The sequence below is a fragment of the Pinus tabuliformis genome, chromosome 3_1 (genome assembly GCF_031772625.1).
Source record: "Pinus tabuliformis cultivar Carrire ecotype Pingquan chromosome 3_1, CPIR1, whole genome shotgun sequence".
Lineage (NCBI taxonomy): Eukaryota > Viridiplantae > Streptophyta > Pinopsida > Pinales > Pinaceae > Pinus > Pinus tabuliformis.
This window is the reverse complement of record NC_142301.1, coordinates 591501010-591525802: the sequence shown is the minus strand read 5'-3', so window position 1 is coordinate 591525802 and position 24793 is coordinate 591501010. Positions and strand designations below refer to the sequence as shown.

General features: G+C 44.3%; 2 protein-coding genes across 2 annotated transcripts in view; one reads left to right on the top strand and one right to left on the bottom strand.

The window, feature by feature from the left end:
- Window positions 1–379: 379 nt before the first annotated feature.
- Window positions 380–24793, bottom strand: part of LOC149188397 (subtilisin-like protease SBT3.5) — a 112525-nt gene continuing 88111 nt past the window's right edge. Inside the window, exon 11 of the mRNA XM_089411653.1 lies at window positions 380–1163. Within this exon, the coding sequence (XP_089267779.1) occupies window positions 613–1163 (551 nt within the window). The 3' untranslated portion in view covers window positions 380–612. The remainder of the gene's footprint in view (window positions 1164–24793) is intronic.
- The window catches only part of LOC149188398 (uncharacterized), a 29262-nt gene continuing 17476 nt past the window's right edge, over window positions 13008–24793 (top strand). Inside the window, exons 1-2 of the mRNA XM_089412381.1 lie at window positions 13008–13274; window positions 13392–13802. Coding sequence (XP_089268507.1) covers window positions 13008–13274; window positions 13392–13802 — 678 coding nt within the window. The remainder of the gene's footprint in view (window positions 13275–13391; window positions 13803–24793) is intronic.

The window sequence follows — 24793 nt, the reverse complement described above, 5'->3', positions numbered from 1 at the left end:
TCGAGACAATGTGCATTTCAAGTTAACAATGTTTTGTGAGATCCTCAACCTTTTTGTTCTGAATTCAATGCAACTGACCATGCACCATAGTTGAGTTCTGATCAGATCATACAGTTGCTTTACATAACAAATATATAAACAAAACTTAATTGCTACAATTTGATTTATAAATCCCATCCATTCATTATTTGAGAAGGTGGAATGCTTTGCTTAGAATCGTCACTCCCATGTGCCTTTATTATCCCATGTGTGGCACAAAAACATAAACTAATAAATTAAACTCATATAATTAAATCACCACGGTATGATAAGCACTTCAGCCGCTTCCCCAGATCGACACATGCAAATAGGGGCTCATTTCAACATTACACACAACCCATAATCCAAAAATTATTTACTCAACCCCACCACCACCATTCTTAAATCCGACATAAACCTTTTATTCCAAATTTCAGAATAAACAGATAAAACATTTTTCTTCCCATGGCTACAAGCAAGGCTAACCTCCCAAACCGTGGTGAGAACATAGGTGCTCAGTAACTATGGAATTACCTTTGAGGCCTGAGCTTCCCGCTGAAACAACAAAGGAAAAAAAGGAGAAAGAAAAAATAATCACGCATCTGCAATGCGAACTGCAATAGGAGTTCTCACAATGTGTTTGTGATCCCTCCAAACAAGAGCTCCAAACGAGTATCTCCCTTCCAAATTGAAGGCGGGCTTGAAAATAATTTTGAATGACAGTTTTTTAATGGTGGAATTAAATGATAAAACTTTAGGCATCACCTTAACCTTCACCCCCGGTGGGGGCTCTACCTTTACTTTGTATAAGGAACATTCTGGGCCTACATTTGTGACTGTCCTTGATGCTAGGAATTTTCCCATTAGATTGGATATTGAGATTGATGGGAGGTTTAGATCCGATGCAGGATTTGAACCTTTTCTACATTCATTGGGTTTTCCTGTTATCAAACGCATGGATGACTCATTGTATCCCATGCTGCATAAAAATGGTATATAATCTGCGCTTTCCATGTCATATATAAGGCCTGGATCAGCTGCTCTATTGGGATTGACATGGCCTCCACCATAGTCAAAAGGGTCTGCAAGTTTGTGAGGTGCTGCCTCTGCTACGATCCTCAGTGCATAGTCATCGATTACAGAAGCTACATCACAAAATTTCAAATGTATCAGTGATTTAAACAAATAATTGCCACTGCCCACTATATTAACTACAGTTTGAAAGGATGACATAGTTTCAGGAGAAAAGCTCAATAAAGGTATTTCAAAAATGTCAAAAATATGGCAAATCAGAGGAGTCTGCTTGCCAGATGGTAACCAATATCCACTTAGCAGATGACTCAGCTCTAATCCTAAATTGACACAATTTGTGGCTATTGTTATACATCATATTGTATGAAGATATTTTTCATCTTGGAGACCATGCACAAGCAGGCTGTGTATGGAGTATTTTGATCTAAGAGGCATCATTTCCCTATGCAGATGCATTTTCCCTATAGTTTACCAGATTTTGGCATGCTCATCACACTGGCCAGAAACTTACAGGTTTATTTCATTGAGCATTTAATGGACTAGAAGGCATATTAATAGTGCACACTTTCATCAAATTGCTTTTCTTGTGACAGTTGTATCTGTTGACCACCTTGGTGGGTGCTGAGCCATTTTAATGAAAGTTGTATGTTTGCACATTTGCCTATCTTCTATGGTGACCCCTGGTACCTATGGTTTGGATCACACCACTATTGCTTGATGTTGTTGGAGTACTTTGGTGATGTGTGGCAAATTTCTCACCTTTGGGAATTATTATCATGACATATAGCTTACTGGGTGATGTGCTCCACATGTGGACTTGTTTATGGAGTGCCCTGGAAGGTGTGGGCATTTATTACATTTGGATGGCATCTTGGGTGTACTGACTGCATTTTGATAGTGCTTTTCCTCTAGCACTTTTTCTAGATGATGGAGCTTTCCAACAACTATATTTGTTGACTCCCATGAGATATTCACTTTGGTTATGGGATGCCCTAGATCTATTGGGACTAGTCATTGGGATTTGTTCTTTACAGGGTTGACCATATAGCTATGTTGAGCACTACCTTCGTTTTTACTTTATGGCACATTTCTCGAGGATTAACCACTTATAGTGCAAATTTGATGGGGTCATCCATCTTAACTCCATATCTACCAAGCGCCAAGAGGGATCAAATCTTTCATGATGGAAACCTCTTTTGAGTGTAAAAATTGAGAAAAGATTTACATCTCGAGATATTTCATGTAATTCCCCTACCTGTTTTGATCATGTAAATATATGTACTCAATATATTAAGCTGGTGAGCTAGATGTTTTACTATGTGGTCTGCGTGCCCATGTATTCACATTAGATAGTTTTTGGGGCTAGTGGCCCAAATGTTTTTATGAGTGGCTAGGAAAGCCATGATGTAAATATTGTAAATTGTATATATCTTTATGATTAATAAAATTAAGCTAGCTGCGGAGCCCACTCCATGGAGAGAGTATTGAGGACGCAACTTGTGATATTCCTAATTAGCTATGGCTAATTGGAATATTCGATTTTGTTCAATTTTTCCTTCTATAGTTATTTGTAAATAAAAAAAGTGAAGAAGGGGGACATAACTCACTTTAGAATAAAAAGTCACTTCCTAGGTAGCACAACGTTGTGACTTAAAGGGGAGCCAAGGGGGCCAAAGGGGGACGCAGAAATGGAGCCCACACAGACACATGAAGAGATTGCGCAGGAGGGAAGAACACGTGGCAAGAGGAGAAGCACGCAGGAGGAGGTGAGCCTAGGGATTGTGAGAGGCAGGGGCTATAAAATAGAGAGGAGCCCCTTCATTTTGGATCATTCAATTATGTGCACTTTGAGCTAGTCGTTTCGACTTCTGAGTACGCTGGTTGTTTCGCTGGTCTGCAGCACTGTTTAGTGCATTGAGTGTCTCCGTTCGGAGATCTCACCCTTAGCCCCGGGGGACTTCGAGTGCCTGCTCGAGCAAGGTATTTCTATCGGCATTTCAGCAATAGTTTTATCAGCATTTCAGTAGCAGTTTCATCAGCATTTGAGAGGATTGCACAACACTTGGAGAGGGACGCAGTTCTTTTCGATTGCAGTGCTGGATTGGGGTTTGCAAGTGGAGTTATGCTGGGAGATTGAGCAGGGGTCCAGATCTTGTCTCATTGGAGGATTTTTGGCAGGGTTTCAGGCAGTGTTTCAGGCAGAGTTTAGAGGGGTTTTCTTCAGTGGTAGCGCAGGGCATTGAGGAACTGCGCAGAACTCCAAAAGGGTGTTTTTCGGGGGTCGGCCATTCCAGGAAAGCTTTCTGGGTTTTTTTGGGTTTCTTGAGTAGAGCCCAAATCCAGAGTTTCAGCTTTTTCTGAGGAGGGGAGCAGCCCCAAATCATCATTTGTTTTCTAGCAGCAACAGCGTCTACGCAGAGAGGCCATTCTTGTCATTCTAAGAGTATTTCTTCACTTGCCTTGTGCAAGTCGAGGTGCCATCTATCTAATCACCTCTTGTACTCATTTTATTGCTCAGTATAGTAAAATGGCTTAGCATTTCCCACTGCATTTCTTGTGTATCTGCTTATATTTCCGATTTATATTATTATGTGTTGTTCCACTGTTATTTTATCACTTTTGGGTTATTATATCATTTTCACATATTTGGTTGGAGTTTTTGCTGGGGTTTGAGGAATATTCTGGGTTAGGAATATTACAATGGTATCAGAGCATAGATCTGGGTCAGCCTGTGGAGCTAGCAATCTATGACACCAGGGGAAAATCCCTACATTTGTTACAAACGTAGGAGGTACAGAGACACTGGATGTAGGTTGGAGAATACCTACGGGTTGGGAGACAGTGCTCCTGTGGTGGACGCAAAACAGATGGAGCCTGTGGTAGACGCAGAACAGAGAGAGCCAGTAGTGGACACAGAACAGATGGCCGACGAGGACGGGAAGGGATTTGTGGATATGCTCCTCAAATCAGTGCAGGATCTGTCGAGGCAGATTGAGGTGATGGGGCAGAGATTCATGGCAGTTGAGGCCAAACAGCGTGAGAGCCCATGAGTTTTTTAGATTGGTGAAGGATCAGGTGCATCCCATCACTTGCCAGAACAGCGTGATACTGCGCAGCAGGTGGCCTCACATGCCCCTACACGCTCTACCATGCCCACTTTCTTAGGAGCAGACACGGGGGCCGTAGCCCAGCAGGAGGCAGAGCCCAAGCATATGGGCGATTATTTTGCAGAGTACCAGGCCTATGGGTAGGAGTTCAGGGAAGCCCTCTCATTCAGAGATTTTGTTCAGCTCCAGCGGGATAGCAGACCCTGCGACCATCACAGAGGGTACCGGCATTACCATGATGGCGATACACATCGTGCAGCGAATAGATTCCACTTGCCTACGTTTGATGGCTCATCAAACAGTTCGGCAAAGTCTTGGGTGGAGAAGCTGGACATTTATTTCCAACTTAACCAGATGTCGGAGGCAGAGGCCATCAAGGTGGCAACATTGCATTTGGATGGCGAGGCCCAGGATTGGTGGTTTCATGGGATGGTTACACTGGGGCACTCCACAGTGACGACATATGCCAAGTTTACCAGGAGACTGATGGAGCGATTTGATCGGAGGGATCCAGAGCAGCATTTCGTTGAGCTGACGAGGCTCAAACAAACAGGGATCCCAGAGACCTACATTGCAGATTTCTTAAGGGTCTTCGTGATGGTGCCAAACCTATCCACGGCACGGAGGGTCTATATGTATGTTGAGGGGTTAGCAGAGCCACTTCGGGGTCTAGTCCGATCCACTAGACCAGCCACACTCCAGGACGCTATCAACAGGACCCGGGACTTACAGGATGTCTTACCCAGGACCCGGACACCTTACCCCCAGAGACAGACTTTCCAGTCTAAGGGGAAGGACGTGAGGATTCCACCTCCAAAGGGGAATCTAGGACGAGTACAACTTGATGATGATGCCAAGAGGGAGCTAAAGAAGAAGCGGTTGTGCTTCACATGTCAGGAGCCGTGGGCACCGGGACATAGATGTGCTGCTGGTAAAGCACATTTTATTGAGGTCTTCTCCGAGAGCAGTGGAGAAGAGGATGACGAGGATGATGGGGAGGCAAGAGATAGCCATGCCATACAGGGACCTTTACCACCTCCACCACCAGCAGCAGGAGGTGCATCATTTGCACCTACCGGAGGGGCCCTTGCAGCATTGCGAGGAGTACCCAAATATCTGACGCTACGCGTACAGGGGACAGTATGTGGCCAGCGAGTATCAGTTTTGGTGGACAGTGGGGCGACCCACAACTTCATCGATGCCCAGATGGTTGAGCGGAGAGGTATACCGACAGAGAGATTCGATGGGTTTTCAGTCTTGGTCCCAGGAGATCAGAGCATGACATGTGCTTGATATGTTCCAGAGCTTTCAATGACGATGGGCACCTACAAGTTGACTGACCACTTTTTCGTGGTCGATATTCCAGACACCAACATGATACTGGGTGTTCAGTGGCTTATCACTCTAGGGAAGGTCACGACAGATTGGAAGACCCTAGAGATGGAGTGGGATGATGAGAAGACAAGGACACATGAGAAGATACGGGGACAGCACACATATCCACCTCAGACTGTTTCGGCTCATCGGATGGAGGCAGTCTTCCGAAAGGGGGACATAGAGTGGGTAGTGGAGTTGCGTGCATCAGAGGCAAGGACTTCAGGGTAGACGATACATCCAGAGATACAGTCTATCCTTGATCGGTATGCTATAGTGTTTGGGGAGATTCCACCAGGACAGCGGCCGGATCGGGGGTTTGAGCACACCATCGAGCTTGAGCAAGGCATACAGGCCGTGATCACCACCCCCTATAGGCACCCCAAGGCCTATCGGGATGAGATTGAGCGAGCTATCCAGGAGTTGATGGCTCTTGGGCATATCCGACCAAGCACGAATCCTTTTGCTTCTTCTGTGGTGTTGGTGAAGAAGAAGGACAGTACATTGAGGATGTGCATTGACTACAGGGCCCTGAACAAGAAGACCCTGAAGAACAGGTACCCCATACCCAGGATCGATGAGTTGATGGACGAGTTGAGAGGGGCACGTTTCTTCTCAAAGATTGATTTGAGATCTGGGTACCATCAAATTCGTGTGAGGGAGTAGGACATTCCCAAGACCGCCTTCAGGTGTCACTATGGGCACTTTGAGTTCTCGGTGATGCCTTTTGGGCTAACCAACGCCCCAGCTACATTTCAGTCCTGCATGAATCACATCTTCCGTAGTCACTTGAGGAAGTTTGTGTTGGTATTCTTTGATGACATTCTCATTTACAGCACGACTTGGGAGGAGCATCTCCAGCACATTGAGATAGTATTGCATATCTTATAGGAGCAGTAATTCTATGCCAAACTCTCCAAGTGTGAGTTTGGGTTGACAGAGATGTTGTATCTGGGACACATCATAGGGGTGGACGGAGTGAGGGTCCATGAGGAGAAGATCAGGGCCATCAGAGAATGGCGAAGCCGAGAAATGTGACAGAACTTCGAGGATTCATTGGCATTTGTACTTACTACCGGAAGTTCGTCAAAGGTTTCTCGCAGCTTGCTGCACCCCTGACAGATTTGACGAGGAAGGGGGCATTCAGTTGGTCAGATACAGCGCAGCGAGCCTTTGACAGGCTCAAGGAGGTTATGAGCAACTGCCTAGTGCTTGCATTGCCAGATTTTACGCAGCCTTTTGTTTTGGAGTGTGATGCGTCAGGAGAGGGGATCGGCGCAGTATTGATGCAGGGAGGTCACCCTATAGCCTTCGAGAGCTGGAAACTCCTTCCGCACGAGAGGTTGTACTCTATATACGACAAGGAGATGTTGGCCATCATGCATGCATTGGCTAAGTACCAACAGTATCTGGTGGGTAACGGGTTCAGGGTGAGGACTGATCACAACAGCCTCAAGTTCTTTTTGGAGCAAAAGCAGCTACAGGAGAGGCAGCAGAAGTGGATCAGCAAGATCCAAGCATATGATTTTGACATTGAGTATGTCAAGGGTAAGAACAACATGGTAGCAGATGCCCTTTCACGTAGACCAGCCACGTTGTCTCTTATGAGATTGGATACATACTGGAGGGCTCAGCTCTTAGTAGAGTACTCCAAGGACAAGTTTGCATGTGAGATTCTAGACGGACAGGTGGCAGATGACAGGTACAAGGTGATCGATGAGATCATCTATACAAGGATCAGATCTTCTTAACTGAGGGGTCTCAACTCAAGAAGAAGATACTCCAGGCATCACATGACTCACCATTCGCAGGCCATCAGGGTTTTACCAAAACCTACAGGGCCATCAGAGAGAGGTTCTCATGGAAGGGCCTCAAGGAGGACGTACTCCAGCATGTCAGGGAGTGCGATGTTTGCCAGAGGAACAAGGGGGAGATGAGCCATCCCGCAGGATTATTGCAGCCTCTTCCCATTCCGGAGGGGAAATGGGAGAGTATTTCGATGGACTTCATCACAGGGTTGCCCATGGTACAGGGCAAGGATTGTATCTTTGTCGTCGTTGATCGGCTGACGAAGTACGCACATTTCTTTGCCATATCCGCACATTATACAGCAGCACAGGTGGCCGAGCTGTTCTTCAAAGATATCTTCAGGCTACATGGTCTTCCTAAGACCATCGTCAGTGATAGGGACAGCAGTTTCATGGGCGGGTTTTGGCAGGAGCTTTTCCGGTTGGTGGGGACGGAGTTGTCACCGAGTACCAGTGATCACCCACAGACGGATGCACAAACAGAGATAGTTAACAAGTGGCTAGAGGGCTACTTGTGTAACTATGTCAGTGGGCAGCAGCGAGCATGGTTGAGGTGGCTACATCTAGGGGAGTACTGCTACAATACTTCACATCACATGTCCATTGGTATGTCACCATTCTATGCCTTATATGGGTATCATTCTTTATCTTTTGCTAACGTGATGTTTGGTGATAGCAAGGCTCCCAGAGCCAAAATTTGGATCCAATAGAGTCAAGATATTCTCCGAGCTCTCAAGGATAACATAGCTACAGCACAGAATCAGCAGAAGTTGTATGCCGACAAGGGTCGGATGGAGAGACAGTTCGAGGTAGGGGACATGGTCTACCTATGGTTACATCCATACCAACAGTCGTCACTAAAGCAGAAGGAGGCTGAGAAGCTCAAGCCCCGCTTTTATGGGCCATACAGGGTGATACGCAGGGTTGGACAGGTTGCATATGAGTTGGAGCTGCCCCAAGGCAGCAAGATTCATAACGTTTTTCATGTATCATGCCTGAAAAAGGCATTGGGGCAGCAGGTGACAGTGACAGATGAGCTACCACCCATGGATGACGAGGGGCATTTGGTATTGCAGCCGGAGGCTATCATTGATACCAGGGAGAGGCAGCTGCAGAGCAGGACGGTCCGGGAATTCTTGGTGAGGTGGAAGAATTTGTCGGATGAGGATGCCACTTGCGAGAATGAGAGGATCTTGCAGCATCCATCACTTCAGTTGCTTGAGGACAAGCAACATTTTGTCGGGGGAGACTGTGATATTCCTAATTAGCTATGGCTAATTGGAATATTCGATTTTGTTCAATTTTTGCCTTCTATAGTTATTTGTAAATAAAAAAAGTGAGAAAGGGGGACATAACTCACTTTAGAATAAAAAGTCACTTCCTAGGTAGCACAACGTTGTGACTTAAAGGGGAGCCAAGGGGGCCAAAGGGGGACGCAGAAATGGAGCCCACGCAGACACATGGAGAGACTGCGCAAGAGGGAAGAACACGTGGCAAGAGGAGAAGCACGCAGGAGGAGGTGAGCCTAGGGATTGTGAGAGGCAGAGGCTATAAAATAGAGAGGAGCCCCCTCATTTTGGATCATTCAGTTATGTGCATTTTGAGCTAGTCGTTTCGACTTCTAAGCACGCTGGCTGTTTAGCTGGTCTGCAGCACTGTTTAGTGCATTGAGTGTCTCCGTTCGGAGATCTCACCCTTAGCCCCGGGGGACTTCGAGTGCCTGCTCGGGCAAGGTATTTCTATCGGCATTTCAGCAGTAGTTTTATCAGCATTTCAGTAGCAGTTTCATCAGCATTTGGGAGGACTGCACAGCACTTGGAGAGGGACGCAGTTCTTTTCGGTTGTAGTGCTGGATTGGGGTTTGCAGGTGGAGTTATGCTGGGAGATTGAGCAGGGGTCCAGCTCTTGTCTCATTGGAGGATTTTTGGCAGGGTTTCAGGCAGTGTTTCAGGCAAAGTTTAGAGGGGTTTTCTTCAGTGGTAGCGCAGGGCATTGAGGAACTGCGCAGAACCCCAAGAGGGTGTTTTTCGGGGGTTGGCCATTCCAGGAAAACTTTCTGGGTTTTTCTGGGTTTCTTGAGTAGAGCCCGAATCCAGAGTTTCAGCTTTTTCCGAGGAGGGGAGCAGTCCCAAATCATCATTTGTTTTCTAGCAGCAACAGCATCTACGCAGAGAGGCCATTCTTGTCATTCGAGAGTATTTCTTCACTTGCCTTGTGCAAGTCGAGGTGCCATCTGTCTAATCACCTCTTGTACTCATTTTATTGCTCAGTATAATAAAATGGCTTAGCATTTCCCACTGCATTTCTTGTGTATCTGCTTATATTTCCGGTTTATATTATTATGTGTTGTTCCACTGTTATTTTATCACTTCTGGGTTATTATATCATTTGCACATATTTGGTTGGAGTTTTCGCTGGGGTTTGAGGAATATTCTGGGTTAGGAATATTACACAACTCCGAGGCAAAAAGGCAACAATTGGGTTTGTTTTGGTGAAAAGTGCATCTTGGGGCCCACGTGGCTTCAGTGAGCACCACATGGCCAGTTGGCGACATCCATTTAAAGGGGGGATGGCTTTGTTTTATTAGGGATGGATTCATGGAATGGATGATTAAGGAAGAGACTCAAGAAATTGAGTCTGAGCACTGATGGTCAGTGAGTCCGACCGGGGTACAGTTATTAAGTTAATTGTGGCCAAGGATGTATCTGGATTTTATGTGAGCTCCAAAGTAGCTCTATGAGTTTGGTGGCTTCAAGGGCTTGTTGGCCCTGGTTATGGCTTGATGCCATGGAGTTCTGGTGGGGAACTCGATCAGAGATAGCTAGTGAGTCTTAGTTGGGGCTCTAGACTAGCTATGGGGATTTCGGTTTGGTTTTTCGGCACTGGGACACCAAGCAGTGACTGGGCTCCTGGAGTTGCAGGAAGAGACTATTCCAGCCAACCATAAGTCACCTTGGAAGGTATGCATTGCCGAGGGTTTCAGGCTGCATTACTTGGGTGCCGATTAGGGGGACATGAGCCTATGATTGGAGAATAAGGCTACTATGGTTGGTGTCATGGCCTAGGTTTTGTGTTGCTATTGTTGATTGTTGCCTTTGGAGTTGTTGTCCCAGCTTGAAGGTGACCAATGGTTGAGCTTATGAACCACCCGGTCTATGGCTAGGAGGAACATGGAGAGCACGTAGCCAAATGGTTCTTCTCTTTAGATAAGTGTTGGAACATTGTACTTGATTATTGTTTGTGCAATGTGTTTGATTAAAAGTTTTTATGCTTTCGTTGAGTTCAGTTTAATTGTTTTAATGCTTAATAGCATATAGTGTTGCATATCACATTTAATTAAATTGTCAGGTCTACATTAAGAGTTGGCAGAAATAAACTTGTACTCTTCGCAGATATTTCCCGAGCTATTAATTGGGTTTTTGCAGCACTGTTAAGGTAGTGTCGCTCGGTTGGGGGCCAGGGACATTACAAATTGGTATCAGAGCTAGATTACAATGTTGGGTTTGAATTGGGTCGGAGTTTATAGGTCGCTCACCATGTGTTTGATGAAACGTTATATGGTGGAAATGATTAAAATTTTGTCAATATTCCAGAACAGGTGTCATCAAAGGTAAATTAAAGGAACTGTTAGTCAAAAAATTGATGGGTTATGGGCTTGGTGGAACCAAGTTAGTTGTAGAATTATGGAAATACAGGGTTCTTGCTAAACGTTTGACAAATGTTCAGAGAAGGTGAATGGAATAATTTCCCTTAGAATTAGATTAAAGTTGCCAAAAAGGCTTGGCGATGGTTAATTTGGTTCAATTACAAGGCTAGTTTGTTAAAATTTGATCAATTTTAGCCTCAGAGGGCTATTGATATAGTGCAGGGTATCACACCCATGGAGGAGGGGTTATTAACTTATTTTGATAATTTTGATTAATTAATTTAAATTGCATATTTAATGTAATTATATACGCATATTATGTTTATAAAACCTCCTTATAAGAACTTTGTGTTAAGGCTGAAGGCATTAAGACTAGGGGATAAAAATTGGTTCAAAATTTATTTCGAAATTTGGTATGCATACTTGGATATGCATAATCCAAGGTTTAAAAATCAAATATAAAGTTTATATACATTTGTGTTGTTTTATTAAATCATGTTCGAACTGTTGGAAATAGTACCAAGGGGAGGTGTTACTAAGCATTTATCCCTTTTAGCCTAGTAGACAAATTAATAACTTTTGTCTTGGTGACATTTTTGAGTTATATTAATGTCATGGGTGGAAATGATACTTAAAAGTGTTGTAAAATGTATTTTTTCCTAATATTAAAGTCACTTGTACTTTATAAAGTGACTTTATGTGTAAAGTACATAGTGTACTTTTCTAATATTGAAGTGAGGTGAAAAATCACTATATGAAAAAAATAGAAAAAGGTACACAATGTGAAAAAGGTATTAGGAGACTTTTAAATAATGGGGTCAATGTGTGAACGGGGTCAATTGAGAAAATTAATCTCAACCACACATCTTGAGATTTGGAAATTAAATCTCATCCATTGGATCCTAGGTTTAGGGATTCAATCTTTTCTAAGAAGACAAAAGGAGAAAAGGGAGGCTCATTCTTCACTTCACACTTGAGAGACCATGAGAACAAGAGGAGAGGAGAACTTCAAGAAGAATTTGCAGCTGAGAAGGGATGGCTCGAATTCCAAGAAGGACAGAGGATCTAGGGCATGAATTTTGAGGAGGCAACACAGAGATCGAGGAACAACAACTTGAATTTCAAGGAGAGAGGCACGAAAATCAAGGAACACAACAACAAATTTGCAACACAAAATTCGAGGCACCTGGGAACGAAATTCGAGGGAGGTTGTTGCGTTGTTCAGCCCTGAAATTCGAAGCACGAATTTCGGGGCTAGTGCTACAAGCAACACGAATTTCAAGGGGGCTCCTAACTGTCACTTGGCGTGATTTTCATGGAACAACAATCATCTTCAGGCACAAATTTCAAAGCATTTTCTGCACAGAAATTGAAACAGATTTGGCATTAATTTCAAGGCAAAAATTCCTGGGCATAAAAATTGTGAAAATCTGAAGAAATGAGTGGGCACAAATTTCCAAATTTGCATTTAATGCTTCAGCTGCTAAGGGAGATAAGTATTGTGATTATTTTATGTACTTAGACTAATTTTCTCAAGCAATAAAATCCTCCTTTTAAGACTGGTTTTCCCCAAGACACTGTGGGGTTTTTCCGAGATCACCTTGACCAAAAACAAGTGTCTCACATGTGTGAATGCTTTTCAAAAATTATGTGTTAATTTTCAGCTGATAGGAAAGTGAAAAATAGTAGAAGTGTTCTTTGAATGTTTACAATTAATGCATACTGAAATTTATATCAGCATGACAAAACATGTGGGTTGGGCCTAAACAACACATGCAAACTTGTAAACTGGGTTAAGGGTGCAGATCATAATTTTTCTACATGGTATCAGAGCAAAGTTGAGCCAAGTTGAGGCTTAAATCTTCATTTTCAGTCAGCTGATAAAGAGGGCAGCAAGCTACTAAAGTCTTCAAATAGTGAACCATACCTTTGAAACTTTGCCAAAAACCCAAAGACTTCAGCAGTTCAGAGGGAGGAAGGTTCTAGCTTCCAGATTTGCTTCATTTTGTTGGTTGTGGGGTCATGGCTACTGGGTTGAGAGTAGAGGACAGATTGATGGGGGCTGAAAACTTTGGCCCATGGAAGGAGAGGATTATGCTTTTATTGGAGGAGGTGGAAGTGTGGAATGTTGTTGAAGCAGTTGTGCAAGCACCCACTGATCCAGCTCAGTTGGCGGAGTTCAACAAGAAGAATGTGAAGGCAAAGAGGATCCTTGTAGATGCCATCAAGGACCATTTATTCCCTCATGTTTCAAGGATGAGATATGCATATCAGACATGGGAGTCCTTGGTCTCTTTGCACCAGAGTTCTAATGAGAACAGGAAGATGGTGGTGAGACAAAAACTACACAACACCAAGATGACCAAGACTGACAGTGTGACATCTTTCCTCACCTGAGTCTCACAGGTGAAGGATAAGTTAGCTGTCGTTGGAGAGGTTGTTCCAGAGGAGCAGTTGGTTCGGATTGCCTTAGATGAGTTCACCAAGAAGTGGGATGGCCTTATCCACGACTTGGCGACCAGAGAGCACTTTCCTGGTTGGAGGAGGATATGGGACGATTTCATCCAAGAGGAGATCAGGAGGAGTGTGAGAGGTGGCAGAGAGAGTGGTGGGGGGGGTGAAAAGGAGAATGTTGCTCTTGCGGCAAAGGGCAAGAAGGGTAAGAAGATCAAGAAGGGGTCTTCTAGTGGAGCAAAGCAGGAGAAGGGGAAGCAAAAGGCTAAGGAGAAGGACATGTTCAAAGTGAAATGCTTTGCTTGTGGGAAGATGGGTCACTATGTTGTTCAGTTTCCCAACAAGAAGGCGAATCCCACTCTGGTTGTCGCAGAAGATCACGGTGGTATCCAACATGTGCTCAAATAGCTCACTGAAGAGCTTCCTTAACCAAACAGCTTCACAACAGGCCATACTCGCAGCAATGTATTCGGCCTCGGTGGTGCTTAGTGCAACTGATTTTTTCTTCCTGCTCATCCAAGATATAGAAGCAAACCCCAAAGAGAAGCAACACCCAAACATGCTCTTACGATCCACCACACTACCAGCCCAGTCAGCATCAAAATATCCATGTAGCCTCAAATTTTTGGCAGTGTATCTCAGTCCATAGTGGATTGTGCCCCAGAGATACCTCAAGAGATTCTTAGCAACAATCCAATGAATGTGATGAGGCTTGACCATATATTGACTCAACCTATTCACAACGAAGCATATGTCAGGATGGGAGTTGACGAAGAACATCAGGGCCCCCACAAGTTGACGATACTCTGTAGGGTTTGCTAATCTGTGCCCAACAACACTTCCACATAGCTTCTTAAAGTTGAGTTCTATCGGAGTAGTCACGGACTTGCAATCCACCATCACACATCTCTCAAGTAGCTTTACAATGTATTTTCCTTGAGAATGGAAAATCTCACTTGCTTGTTGCTAGACCTCCAGCCCTAGGAAATAATACATTAATCCTAGGCCCTTCATCTCGAACTCGGAAGCCAACTCCCTCTTGCATTGATGAATGAGAGGGTCATCACCTGTCATAAAGAGATCATCCACATAAAGGACCAGAATGAGAGGTTTGTCATTTTCAATCTTGAAGCATAGGTTTGGGTCGGCATCACTCCTTGTAAATCCCAACTTCATAAGATAGCTATCGATCCTCTCATACCAAGCCCTAGGGGCTTGCTTCAACCCATAGAGGGCTTTCTTCAACCTGCATGCATGTGTCTCACGATCTTGAACCTCAAACCTCTCAGGTTGTTTCACATATACTTCCTCCTTAAGGGAACCATGCAACAAGGCAGTTTTGACATCCATCTGGTGTAGGTTCCATCCTTGTGAAGCACCAAGGGCTATAACCGAATGGATGGTGGTATATCGGGCAACTGGTGCAAATATCTCATCATAGTTTAATCCTTCCTTTTGAGAGAAGCCTTGAGCTACAAATCTAGCCTTGAACTTTTCAGCACTCCCATCAACTCCATGTTTGATCTTGTAGAGCCATTTTGAAGTGATCACTGACTTGTCCTTAGGTCTAGGAACCACATCCCAGACATCATTTTTCATGATCGACTCATACTCCTCATTCATCGCATCCTTCCAAACATGTTGCTTCACGGCTTCTTCGAATGTGCAAAGCTCAGATTGTAAAATGGTACTCATGGCAAGTAAGTACCCTTGGTACCTACTCAGCTTCTTGTTTTCACAAAATGTCCCCGTCAGTGCAATATGTTTCTCAGCATCTTCAAGAGTATCTTTGAGCCACAAAGGCCTTTTCCTTGAAGTAGAGGGCTCACTAGTAGGTGGATCAATGGGATCCATCGAACCTTCCACATCGGGCATCGGCTCATCAGACGGAGGTTCATCCTGCTTTTCTGCATCAGTATCATCATTGTCCTTCCTAGGGATAGGAAGATCTTGGATCTTTCTAAGAGCAAAATCTTCATCGAAGGTGACATCGTGACTTCATTCTACTTCCCTTTGACCAGGCACATAGATTCTATATGCCTTCGAAGTTTCACTATAGCCCACAAACGTTCCTTTCTTTCCAATTGCATCTAGTTTGTTTCTTTTCTCTTTCGGCACATGAATATATACGGGACAGCCAAAAATTCTAAAAGAGAAACATCAGGTTTCTTATCGGTGAAAACTTCTTCGAGTGTCTTGAAGTCCAAATCTTGATGTGGGCATCTGTTTTGGACATACACAACAATGTTGGTAGCTTCTCCCCATAAGAACTTCGGAAGACCTTGATCATGTAGCATAGCATGGGTGGCTTCTATGATAGTATGATTCTTCCTTTCGGCAACACCATTTTGTTTAGGAGTATATGCAGTATTTGTCTTCCTCTTAATGTCAGCTTCTCTACAATAGTCTTTGAATTCATTTGACTCATATTCAGTCCCATTATCGATCCTCAATATTTTGATCTTTTTCCCTGTTTGATTCTCGACCAAGGCTTTGAAAGAGTGGAACCATTTGAATACTTCATCCTTCTTCTTTAAGAAATAGATCCATGTTTTGCGAGAGAAGTCATCCACAAAAATAGCATAGTACAAATATCCACCCAAAGATGTCACGGGAAACATACCTGATAGATCAAAATGGACCAATTGAAGAATATCAGTGGTTTGAGTTTCACTTGAAGGGAATGGTCACCTTGTATGTTTTCCATCCCTAACAAACACCTTCATGATTTAAGATGAATTCAGGCATACCTATGACCGTCTTCCTTGCATCAGGTAAGGCTTTGAAATGAAGGTGAGAAAATCTCCAATGCCATAATTCGGATTGAAGAGAAGTATCACAAGTCATCTCTCCCAACGGACTTCCTCCAACTTAATAGAGACCTTCAACCCTGAATCCAAGAGTGAATGCATCTCTTGGGTTCCTTTGCCAAACACGAATCTTCCCATCCATGAATGTCACCTTAAAACCTTTATCTTCCATCGCAGAAATAGAAACCAAGTTCTTTTTCCAATCAGGTACACATAGCACTTCTTGTAAGTCTGACCTTGATTTAAGTGAAGAGTAACAATCCCAATTCCTTTCACAGGATAAGTGGTATTATCCCCAAGTATAATCTCCAGATTTGTCTTCTTTTCAACCAAGTTTGAGAGGGCCTCCTTGTATCCAGTGAAGTGCCTTGAGGCACCACTATCAATCAACCAATGATAAAATGTATCTAGAGGAGAGGCGGTGGTGACTATAAAAATAAGATAAAATTATTTTTGTTTTACAACATTAACTTCTTCATACCTAGATATTCTCAACTTCTTGAGAGACGACCATTTCCATTTTGAGGAGCAGGAGCTTTTCTCTTTCATTTGTTGTTGAACCTGTTGTTCCTTTGATTTCCGTTTCCCTTGAAGTTGTTGTTATTGTTGTCATCATCTCTTGGAGTATCCTTCTTGTGAGGACATTCTCTAGCGAAGTGGCCAAACCTATTACAATTAAAGCATCTTCTTTTTCTTCCTTCTTTGAATCCCAGCTTGAACCTGTTGTAGGCGCTACAACCACCCTCCAAAATTTCGCCTTAGCTTCATTTTGGAGCCTCTCTTCCAACTTTCACAGCATCTTGCCTTGCTTCATCAAGTTCACCAGCTTCAGTCTTTTGCTTGGCAAAGGTAGCTTGTCGATCATAGCTTGATGCATTCCCCTCACAGGCTGTTCACCTGGACTTGGTCCAGCTACAGGCTGAGCAGCTTCCCCTAGAAAATTGCACATTTCTGGAGGGCAACCAACCTTCTCTCCAGAAATTGCGCAATCCTATCTGGTAGCCTGATGGGCTCCAAGATTGCGCAATCCTACCAATCAACACTCCCAGCAGGAATTGCGCAATTTTCCCCAACAGGGTTGCTCAGCCAAAATTTGCGCAAATCTGGGCAGCAGTCAGTTGCTCTATGTAGAAATTGCGCAATTCTCTCGAGTAGTCAACCCAGCTCCCAGCCAGAAATGCGCATTTCCTTCAAGCAGTCGAATAGCCTCTTGCATGTGCAGCTGAGTTGACTGGTTCCCTCCGGGACCGAGCAAAACAGACTTGCATGCATGGGCTGCTTCTCCCAAGGCAACATGCAAAGGCATCCCTTGTTTCAGGGATCTATGTTTAGCAGTTGGAGGTTACATGCAAGGATCATTTCATAAACCTCCCACCAAGTGTCGCTTTCCCTAGATTTGTGGCATGCGCGTCACAACCTCGATGTTATCAAAACTCATCAACTAGACGTTGCAGAGCTCATTCCTCACATCAACCTTGCAGCTTTGACATCCCACATCACATCTAGGTGCAGTCGGCACACTCAGCTCAGCTGTTTTGGGGTAAGCCCGCTTCCCATGCCTTGTGTTGCATTTCTGTCGCTTTTGTGTTTTCGCTTGTATGAGTATTGTTTGCTTGATTTCTTTGAATGCTTGCTATCATTTACATGTATATTAGCTTGTCCTAGCACCATTTCATTTTTCGTCAACATCTCACTGTTGTTGCATGCATGAAACTATTTTTCGCGAACAGTCGCCGATTCAACGACTCGCCTCACCCACATGCATGTTGTTCCATTTTCTGAATCTGTCATTCACCATTTGCATGCATGATCATTCACTTATGCTTACACTCAATATCAGCATGCATTTGCACTCACATTCACTTTCAGTTGCCCGTCAGCAAGTCTGGCCAACCTAGGCCCGAACTCTGCCTCACCAGGACAGCATTGCTGAGAAGGAAGGCTCTGCTTTCCTCTCCAAAAAAACGCATTTCTGCCCAGCAGCTATTCCCCGGGCCTGCTTTGCTCAATCCTGAGGGACAGTGACTGCTGGCCAAGAAAATTGTGCAATGCAGTCACTGAGCCTGCAGCCATTGCAAGCTGAGATTGCGCATTGCGATCCCAACAGTCAGCAACCAGACTGGATTGTGCATTGCGCAGTTCCAGCAATCAGTGAGTCTCCCAATAGCACAGACTGTGCCTTGTGCAGTCTTGGTAGTCGGTCTCCTGACCTCCCGACCGAAATTACGCAACCTTCATGATCAGTCACACAGGTATGTTGCAAGTCAGTTCTCAAGTTCATTTTGGTTTTCGACTCACAGATTACTTGCCATGAGTGTTGCCATGTCTCCAGGTACTACAAGTGTTCATCTCCTCTCAGCAGTGCAGGTACAATAATTTCCAAGAGATCAGAGTCGAAGACACCATCCAAACACCTAGAGATGCAATCGTTCAAATGTCTATGAGCTTGCCTTCTCACGAAGATATCAAGTTGTTCGTAGACAAGGACATCAAGATATGACAGCAGCATCATCACAGCAAGCAGCATCATGAACAACAGCTGAAGGCAGCATACCAAATGCAGCGAATGCAACGAACACAACGAATGCAGCAGATGCAATGAATGTAAGAGGAAGGTTGTTGACAACACAGAGGCGGAACAAAGTTGCAAGCTCAAGCAGATCCACCAATGATGAAAGCAACTTTGGAGACTTTGTTGATTTGGGGTAGCAACGAATGTGCTCTAGCCACGAAATTTGGTGGAGAGGTTGGGGCACATGAGATCTCCAATACCCAAAAAGGGTTTGGGCAGATTCTAAACAAATCAGGAGATATTAAAATAATTAATATTTTTAATGGAGTCCCTAAGTTTAAACTTAGAGAAAATAAAATATTAATGTGTATTAATATGAATCTGTGTTAGAGTGGTCCAAAAGACATGGATCAAGCCAAATCTAATCTTAGCCGTTGATTAGGGACTTAATCTCGGCCGTTGAGATGTCAACAGGAAAAGTATAAGAGGAGGCTTGAGGGTCACTTGGAGAGTACACTGAGGGAGACTAGTCAATTCAATTTCTGGAGCGGGGTTTGCTGAAAAGTTGAACCAGTGGTCTGGAGAACAATCAGGAGCCAGTGAGTACGGAACAGAGAGACAGGAGATCAGTGCAGAAGAAGCAAACACAAAGGGAGCAGAGACTGCGCAAAGCCAGAATGCCCTGCATCATCCACACAGAGGCTGCAGGAGTGACGCAGAAGCCCAGAGAGGCTGCGCAGAGCCTCAGTAGGCTGACGCAGAGAGTTTCAGGCTAATGCAGAGGGTTTCAGGCTGTAACAGAGGTCAGTAGGGCCTACGCTGGGTTTAGGAAAGTGCTAGAAGTTTGTCTATTTGCAGGTAAGCCAGTTTGGCACCCTGTTGTACAAGAAAATTGCTGAATAATAAAATCCTCCCCTGCTGCATCGGTTTTCCCACATTGGGTTTTTCCGAGGACATTAGTCCAAAATAACTGTGTCAATGTGTGCATATTTTTGTTTCAGTATTACGATGTGATATCTGCAGCAGTATTTATTTTAATGTTTGTTGAAGTAATCTCATGAATAACTTATGATGAAATAAGTAGGAAAAGTAAATCAGTTGCTGCAGTGATAGAATTTTCACATGGTATCAGAGGAAGTAATCAGAGACAAAAAGGGAAAATCAGTTATGGGTCGAGACCACGATGCAAAGGCATCCACCTTAGGGGACTCACGCAGATTTTCAGAAGATTGCACACGAGAGAGAGATTTCGATTTCTCTATGTTGACTTCCAAGTTGGAAGAAGAAGTGACATGCATGACTAGTGCTGCATCATCAGAAGCATGGTATATAGACAGTGGAGCCTCGTGGCATATGACGGGAATCAGGGAGTGTTTCTCAAAATATCGAGAAGAGAAGATGAACTTTCAGATCACCATGGGGAACAAGGCAAAGTGTACTCCAGTAGGAAAGATAGCAAAATTTTCCAGCCAGAATCGAGAGAGCAATTCCGAGCCACAAATGTGCGGCATGTGCCAGGATTGGGGATGAACTTACTTTTCGTGTCACAACTACAAGGCAAGGGCTATGACGTCTACTTCATCAAGGAAAAGGTATACGTCAAACACTCGAGCTGGAAAAAGAAAGTGCAGATCGGGATCAAAAGTAATCAGTTGTACAGATTACAACTAGAATCTCCAATGGCACTAATAGGAAGTCATGGGGACAAAGACTTGAATGAACTATGGCACAGAAGGATGGGTCACTTGCACCATGGAGCTCTGAGAATTCTCAGGAGCACTATGACAGGAGTTCCGGATCTGAGTACAGAACGAGATGATGTATGCAGGGGATGCACTCTAGGAAAGTATGCCAAGGCGGCATTTCCTAGGAGCAAGCACAGGGCCAAGAGTGTACTAGGATTGATACACTCAGATATTTGTGGACCTCAAAGCTCTCAGCGGTGCCGAGTATTTCCTTACTTTCATTGATGACCACTCGAGGAAAACTTGGATCTATTTTTTGAAAACCAAGGATGAGGTTTTCTATCGATTCAAGGAGTTCAAGGCTCGAGTGGAGAATCTGACAAGTAAGAAAATAAAAGTCTTGCGCTCAGATAATGGTGGAGAATATGTCGATAAGGACTTCACTGATTTTTGCGCTAAGGAGGGCATTAGAAGAGAGTGGACAGCTCCTTACAATCTGGAGAAGAATGGGGTGGCGGAAAGGAAAAACAGGACTACTGTAGAAGCAGCTAGGGCCATGTTGTATGATTAAGATATGTCAAAATTCCTGTGGGCAGAAGCATGCAACACAGTTGTCTACGTTCAGAATAGGACTCCTCATCGGGCATTGGGCAAGATTACTCCAGAGAAAGTCTTCACTAGGAAGACACCTGAAGTCAGTCATTTCAAGATATTTAGGAGTTTGGCATTTTGTCGCATACCCGAAGAAAAGAGGAAGAAGCTGGATCAGACTGCAGAAAAGAGGTATCTGGCAGGATATAGCGAGAACGCTAAGGCATACAGGATCTATCTTCCAGGGAGCAAGAAGGTAGTAGTAATACGAGATGTAAAGTTCATGGAGGACAGAGCTTTCAGAAGATCTCGCGAAATGCCTTCCAAGGAGCAGTGGAAAGAGGATCCGTTGGTCATGTCTCTTCAACCAATGGAAGTGAAGAATCCTTCCTCAGATCAGGAATATTCTCAGGATGAGGAAGAGGAGAAAACAGAAGCACCTGTTGGTAGAGGAAGAACCAGCAGGGAACTTCATCAGATTCTACGTGATGCAGAGAACTTCATCGGAGAGCCAAGGAACAGTAAAAGGGAGCGAAAACAACGAGACAGGTATCAGGCGTTAGTAGCTCAGGATGGAGAGCCTGCCAGCTTCAAGGAGGCAGCTCAGCATTAGGTCTGGCTAGATGCGATGGTGGAGGAGTATAACTCCATAATGGTAAACGATGTCTGGGAGGTGGTGTCAAGGCCTCAAGACAGATCTGTGGTAGGTTCAAGATGAATCTACAAGATCAAATATGTTGTGGACAACAGTATTGAAAAATACGAGGCCAGGTTTGTGGCTAAGGGGTATGCTCAAAAGGAAGGGATTGACTATGAGGAAACTTTTGCCCCGGTAGCCAGGTATACATCTATTAGGACCGTGATATCTCTTGCAGCCCAAATGGGATGGGAGATCCATCAGATGAATGTCAAGACGAAATTTTTGAACGGGGTAATAGAAGAAGAATTATACATTGAACAACCGGAGGGCTTTGAAACTCATGAGAAGAAGTCTCATGTATGCAGACTGAAGAAAGCCTTGTATGGGCTGAAGCAAGCACCAAGAGTGTGGTATGGTCGAATAGATGGCTACTTGCAGAAGATGGGGTTTGTCAAGAGTGATGCGGATCCGAATCTCTACTATCTGGTCGTAGAGAGCGAGCCACTTATCTTAGTATTATATGTGGATGATCTCTTCCTGACAGGATCATCCAAACTCATTGAAGACTGCAAGAAGAATCTAGCCACAGAGTTAGATATGAAGGATCTCGGATGAATGCGCTATTTTCTAGGGTTGTAAGTTTGGCAGCAGAAAGGAGAAACCTTCCTTGGGCAAGGAAGGTATGCTACAGAAATTCTGAAAAGGTTCGAGATGGGAGACTGTAGACCTATGGCTACGCCAATGATCACCAACTAGAAGAAGATTGACGCATCAGAAGACAAGGATGTCGATCCCACCCTATACCGACAGCTCATAGGCTCCCTGATGTATCTAGTCAATACCAGGGCAGATATTTGCTACGCTGTCAACACCCTCGGTCAGTTCATGGTGGAACCAAAGAGGGCTCACTGGGCAGCAGCCAAGCATGTTCTCAGGTATTTACAGGGAACAGTTGATTATGGGCTCTTGTACAACAAGGGGAAGGATATCAAGTTGAGTGGATTTACTGATGCAGATTGGGCAGGAAGTTCAGTGGATCAGAAAAGTACCTATGGGTACTGTTTCAACATTGGATCAGGAATAACCTCCTGGTGCAGTAGGAAACAGAAGTCCGTGGCTCTGAGCTCGTCTAAGGCAGAATATATGGCAGCAAGCACAGCTTCGTGTGAGGCCATATGGCTTAGAAAACTGTTGGTAAACCTATTCAGAAGAAATATGGAGGCGACCAGGATCATGTGTGATAATCAGAGTTGCATCAAACTCTCTGAGAATCTAGTATTTCATGATAGGTCAAAGCATATTGATATCCGGTGTCACTTTGTCAGAGATTGTGTCTAACGTGGCTCTGTACAATTGAGCTACACTCCTACAGGAGAACAAGTGGCAGATATCCTCACCAAGGCCCTTGGAAAGTCAAAATTTGACTACTTCAGAGAAAAGATGGGGATGGTAAAGAACCCCTTTCAGAAGTAGTGTGTTAGCAGCACGAATGTGCGGATGCAGTGTTGTGAGAAAGGACCAACAACAGCACAAATGCAGAGGGAGTTGTAGTGCAGATGCAGTGTTGGGAGAAAGGACCAACAGGAGCACAAATGCAAAGGAAGGTGAAGTGCGGATGCAGTGCTGGGAGAAAGGACCAGCAACAGCCCGGATGCAGAGGGAGTTGTCGTACAGATGCAGCAGTGGCAGTGGCAGAACCATGGGCAGCAGTACAGGATGCAGCAATACAGAGGATGTTGGACAAGGAGGCCTAGCATCAACACAGGTACCGATGTCGAATGATCAGAGTAATACTCAGTCAGGAGTATTGTTAGAGCACAGTGCTCGCTAAGAGGGAGTGTTGATTTGGGGTAGCATCGAATGTGCTCTAGCCACGAAATTTGGTGGAGAGATTGGAGCACATGAGATCTCCAATACCCAAAAAGGGTTTGGGCAGATTCTAAACAGATCAGGAGATATTAAAATAATTAATATTTTTAATGGAGTCCCTAAGTCTAAACTTAGAGAAAATAAAATATTAGTGTATTAATATGAATCTGTGTTAGAGTGGTCCAAAAGACATGGATCAACCCAGATCTAATCTTAGCCGTTGATTAGAGACTTAATCTCGGCCGTTGAGATGTCAACAGGAAAATTATAAGAGGAGGCTTGAGGGTCACTTGGAAAGTGCATTAAGGGAGACCAGTCAATTCAATTTCTGGAGCAGGGTTTGTTGAGAAATTGAACCAGTGGTCTGGAGAGTAGTGAGGAGGCAGTAAGTACGGAACAGAGAGATGGGAGATCAGCGCAAAAGAAGCAGACGCAGAGGTAGCAGAGACTGCGCAAAACCAGAAGGGCCTGCGTCATCCATGCAGAGGCTGCAGGAGTGACGCAGAAGCCCAGAGAGGCTGCGCAGAGCCTCAGTAGGCTGACGCAAAGGGTTTCAGGTTGTAGCAGAGGTCAGTAGGGCCTACGCTGGGTTTAGGAAAGTGCGGAAGTTTGTCTATCTATGGGTAAGCTAGTTTGGCACCCTGTTGTACAAGAAAATTGCTGAATAATAAAATCCTCCCTTGCTGCACTGGTTTTCCCACATTGGGTTTTTCCGGGGACATTAGTCCAAAATAACTGTGTCAATGTGTGCATATTTTTGTTTCTGTATTACGATGTGATATCTACAGCAGTATTTATTTTAATGTTTGTTGAAGTAATTTCATGAATAACTTATGATGAAATAAGTAGGAAAAGTAAATCAGTTGCTGCAATGATAGAATTTTCAAAGACTCGGGCTATGAGGTGACGGCGTGACATGAAGATCGCACGAAGACAAGGAATGGAACAAAGAAGGAGTTGCATGTGCTGAAGCAGCAACTCAAGGAAGAACATGAAGCTGCACAGATAGACGAATGAGTTGCAGCAGGATCAGGAACAACAGTGGGCGCATCGTGCACTCACGGATGAAACTGCGCCCGTACAAGTTAAAGATCCATCCCAGCAACTAACACGGAGCAGACATGGTGAGCAGTGTTGGTGATCACATGCAAGGGATTTAGCAGCATGCATGTCATTGTGCGCACACATGCAACCCAACCCATTCAGCACACTCACCAGGGCGAAGACAAGAAGCAAGTCCAATTGAA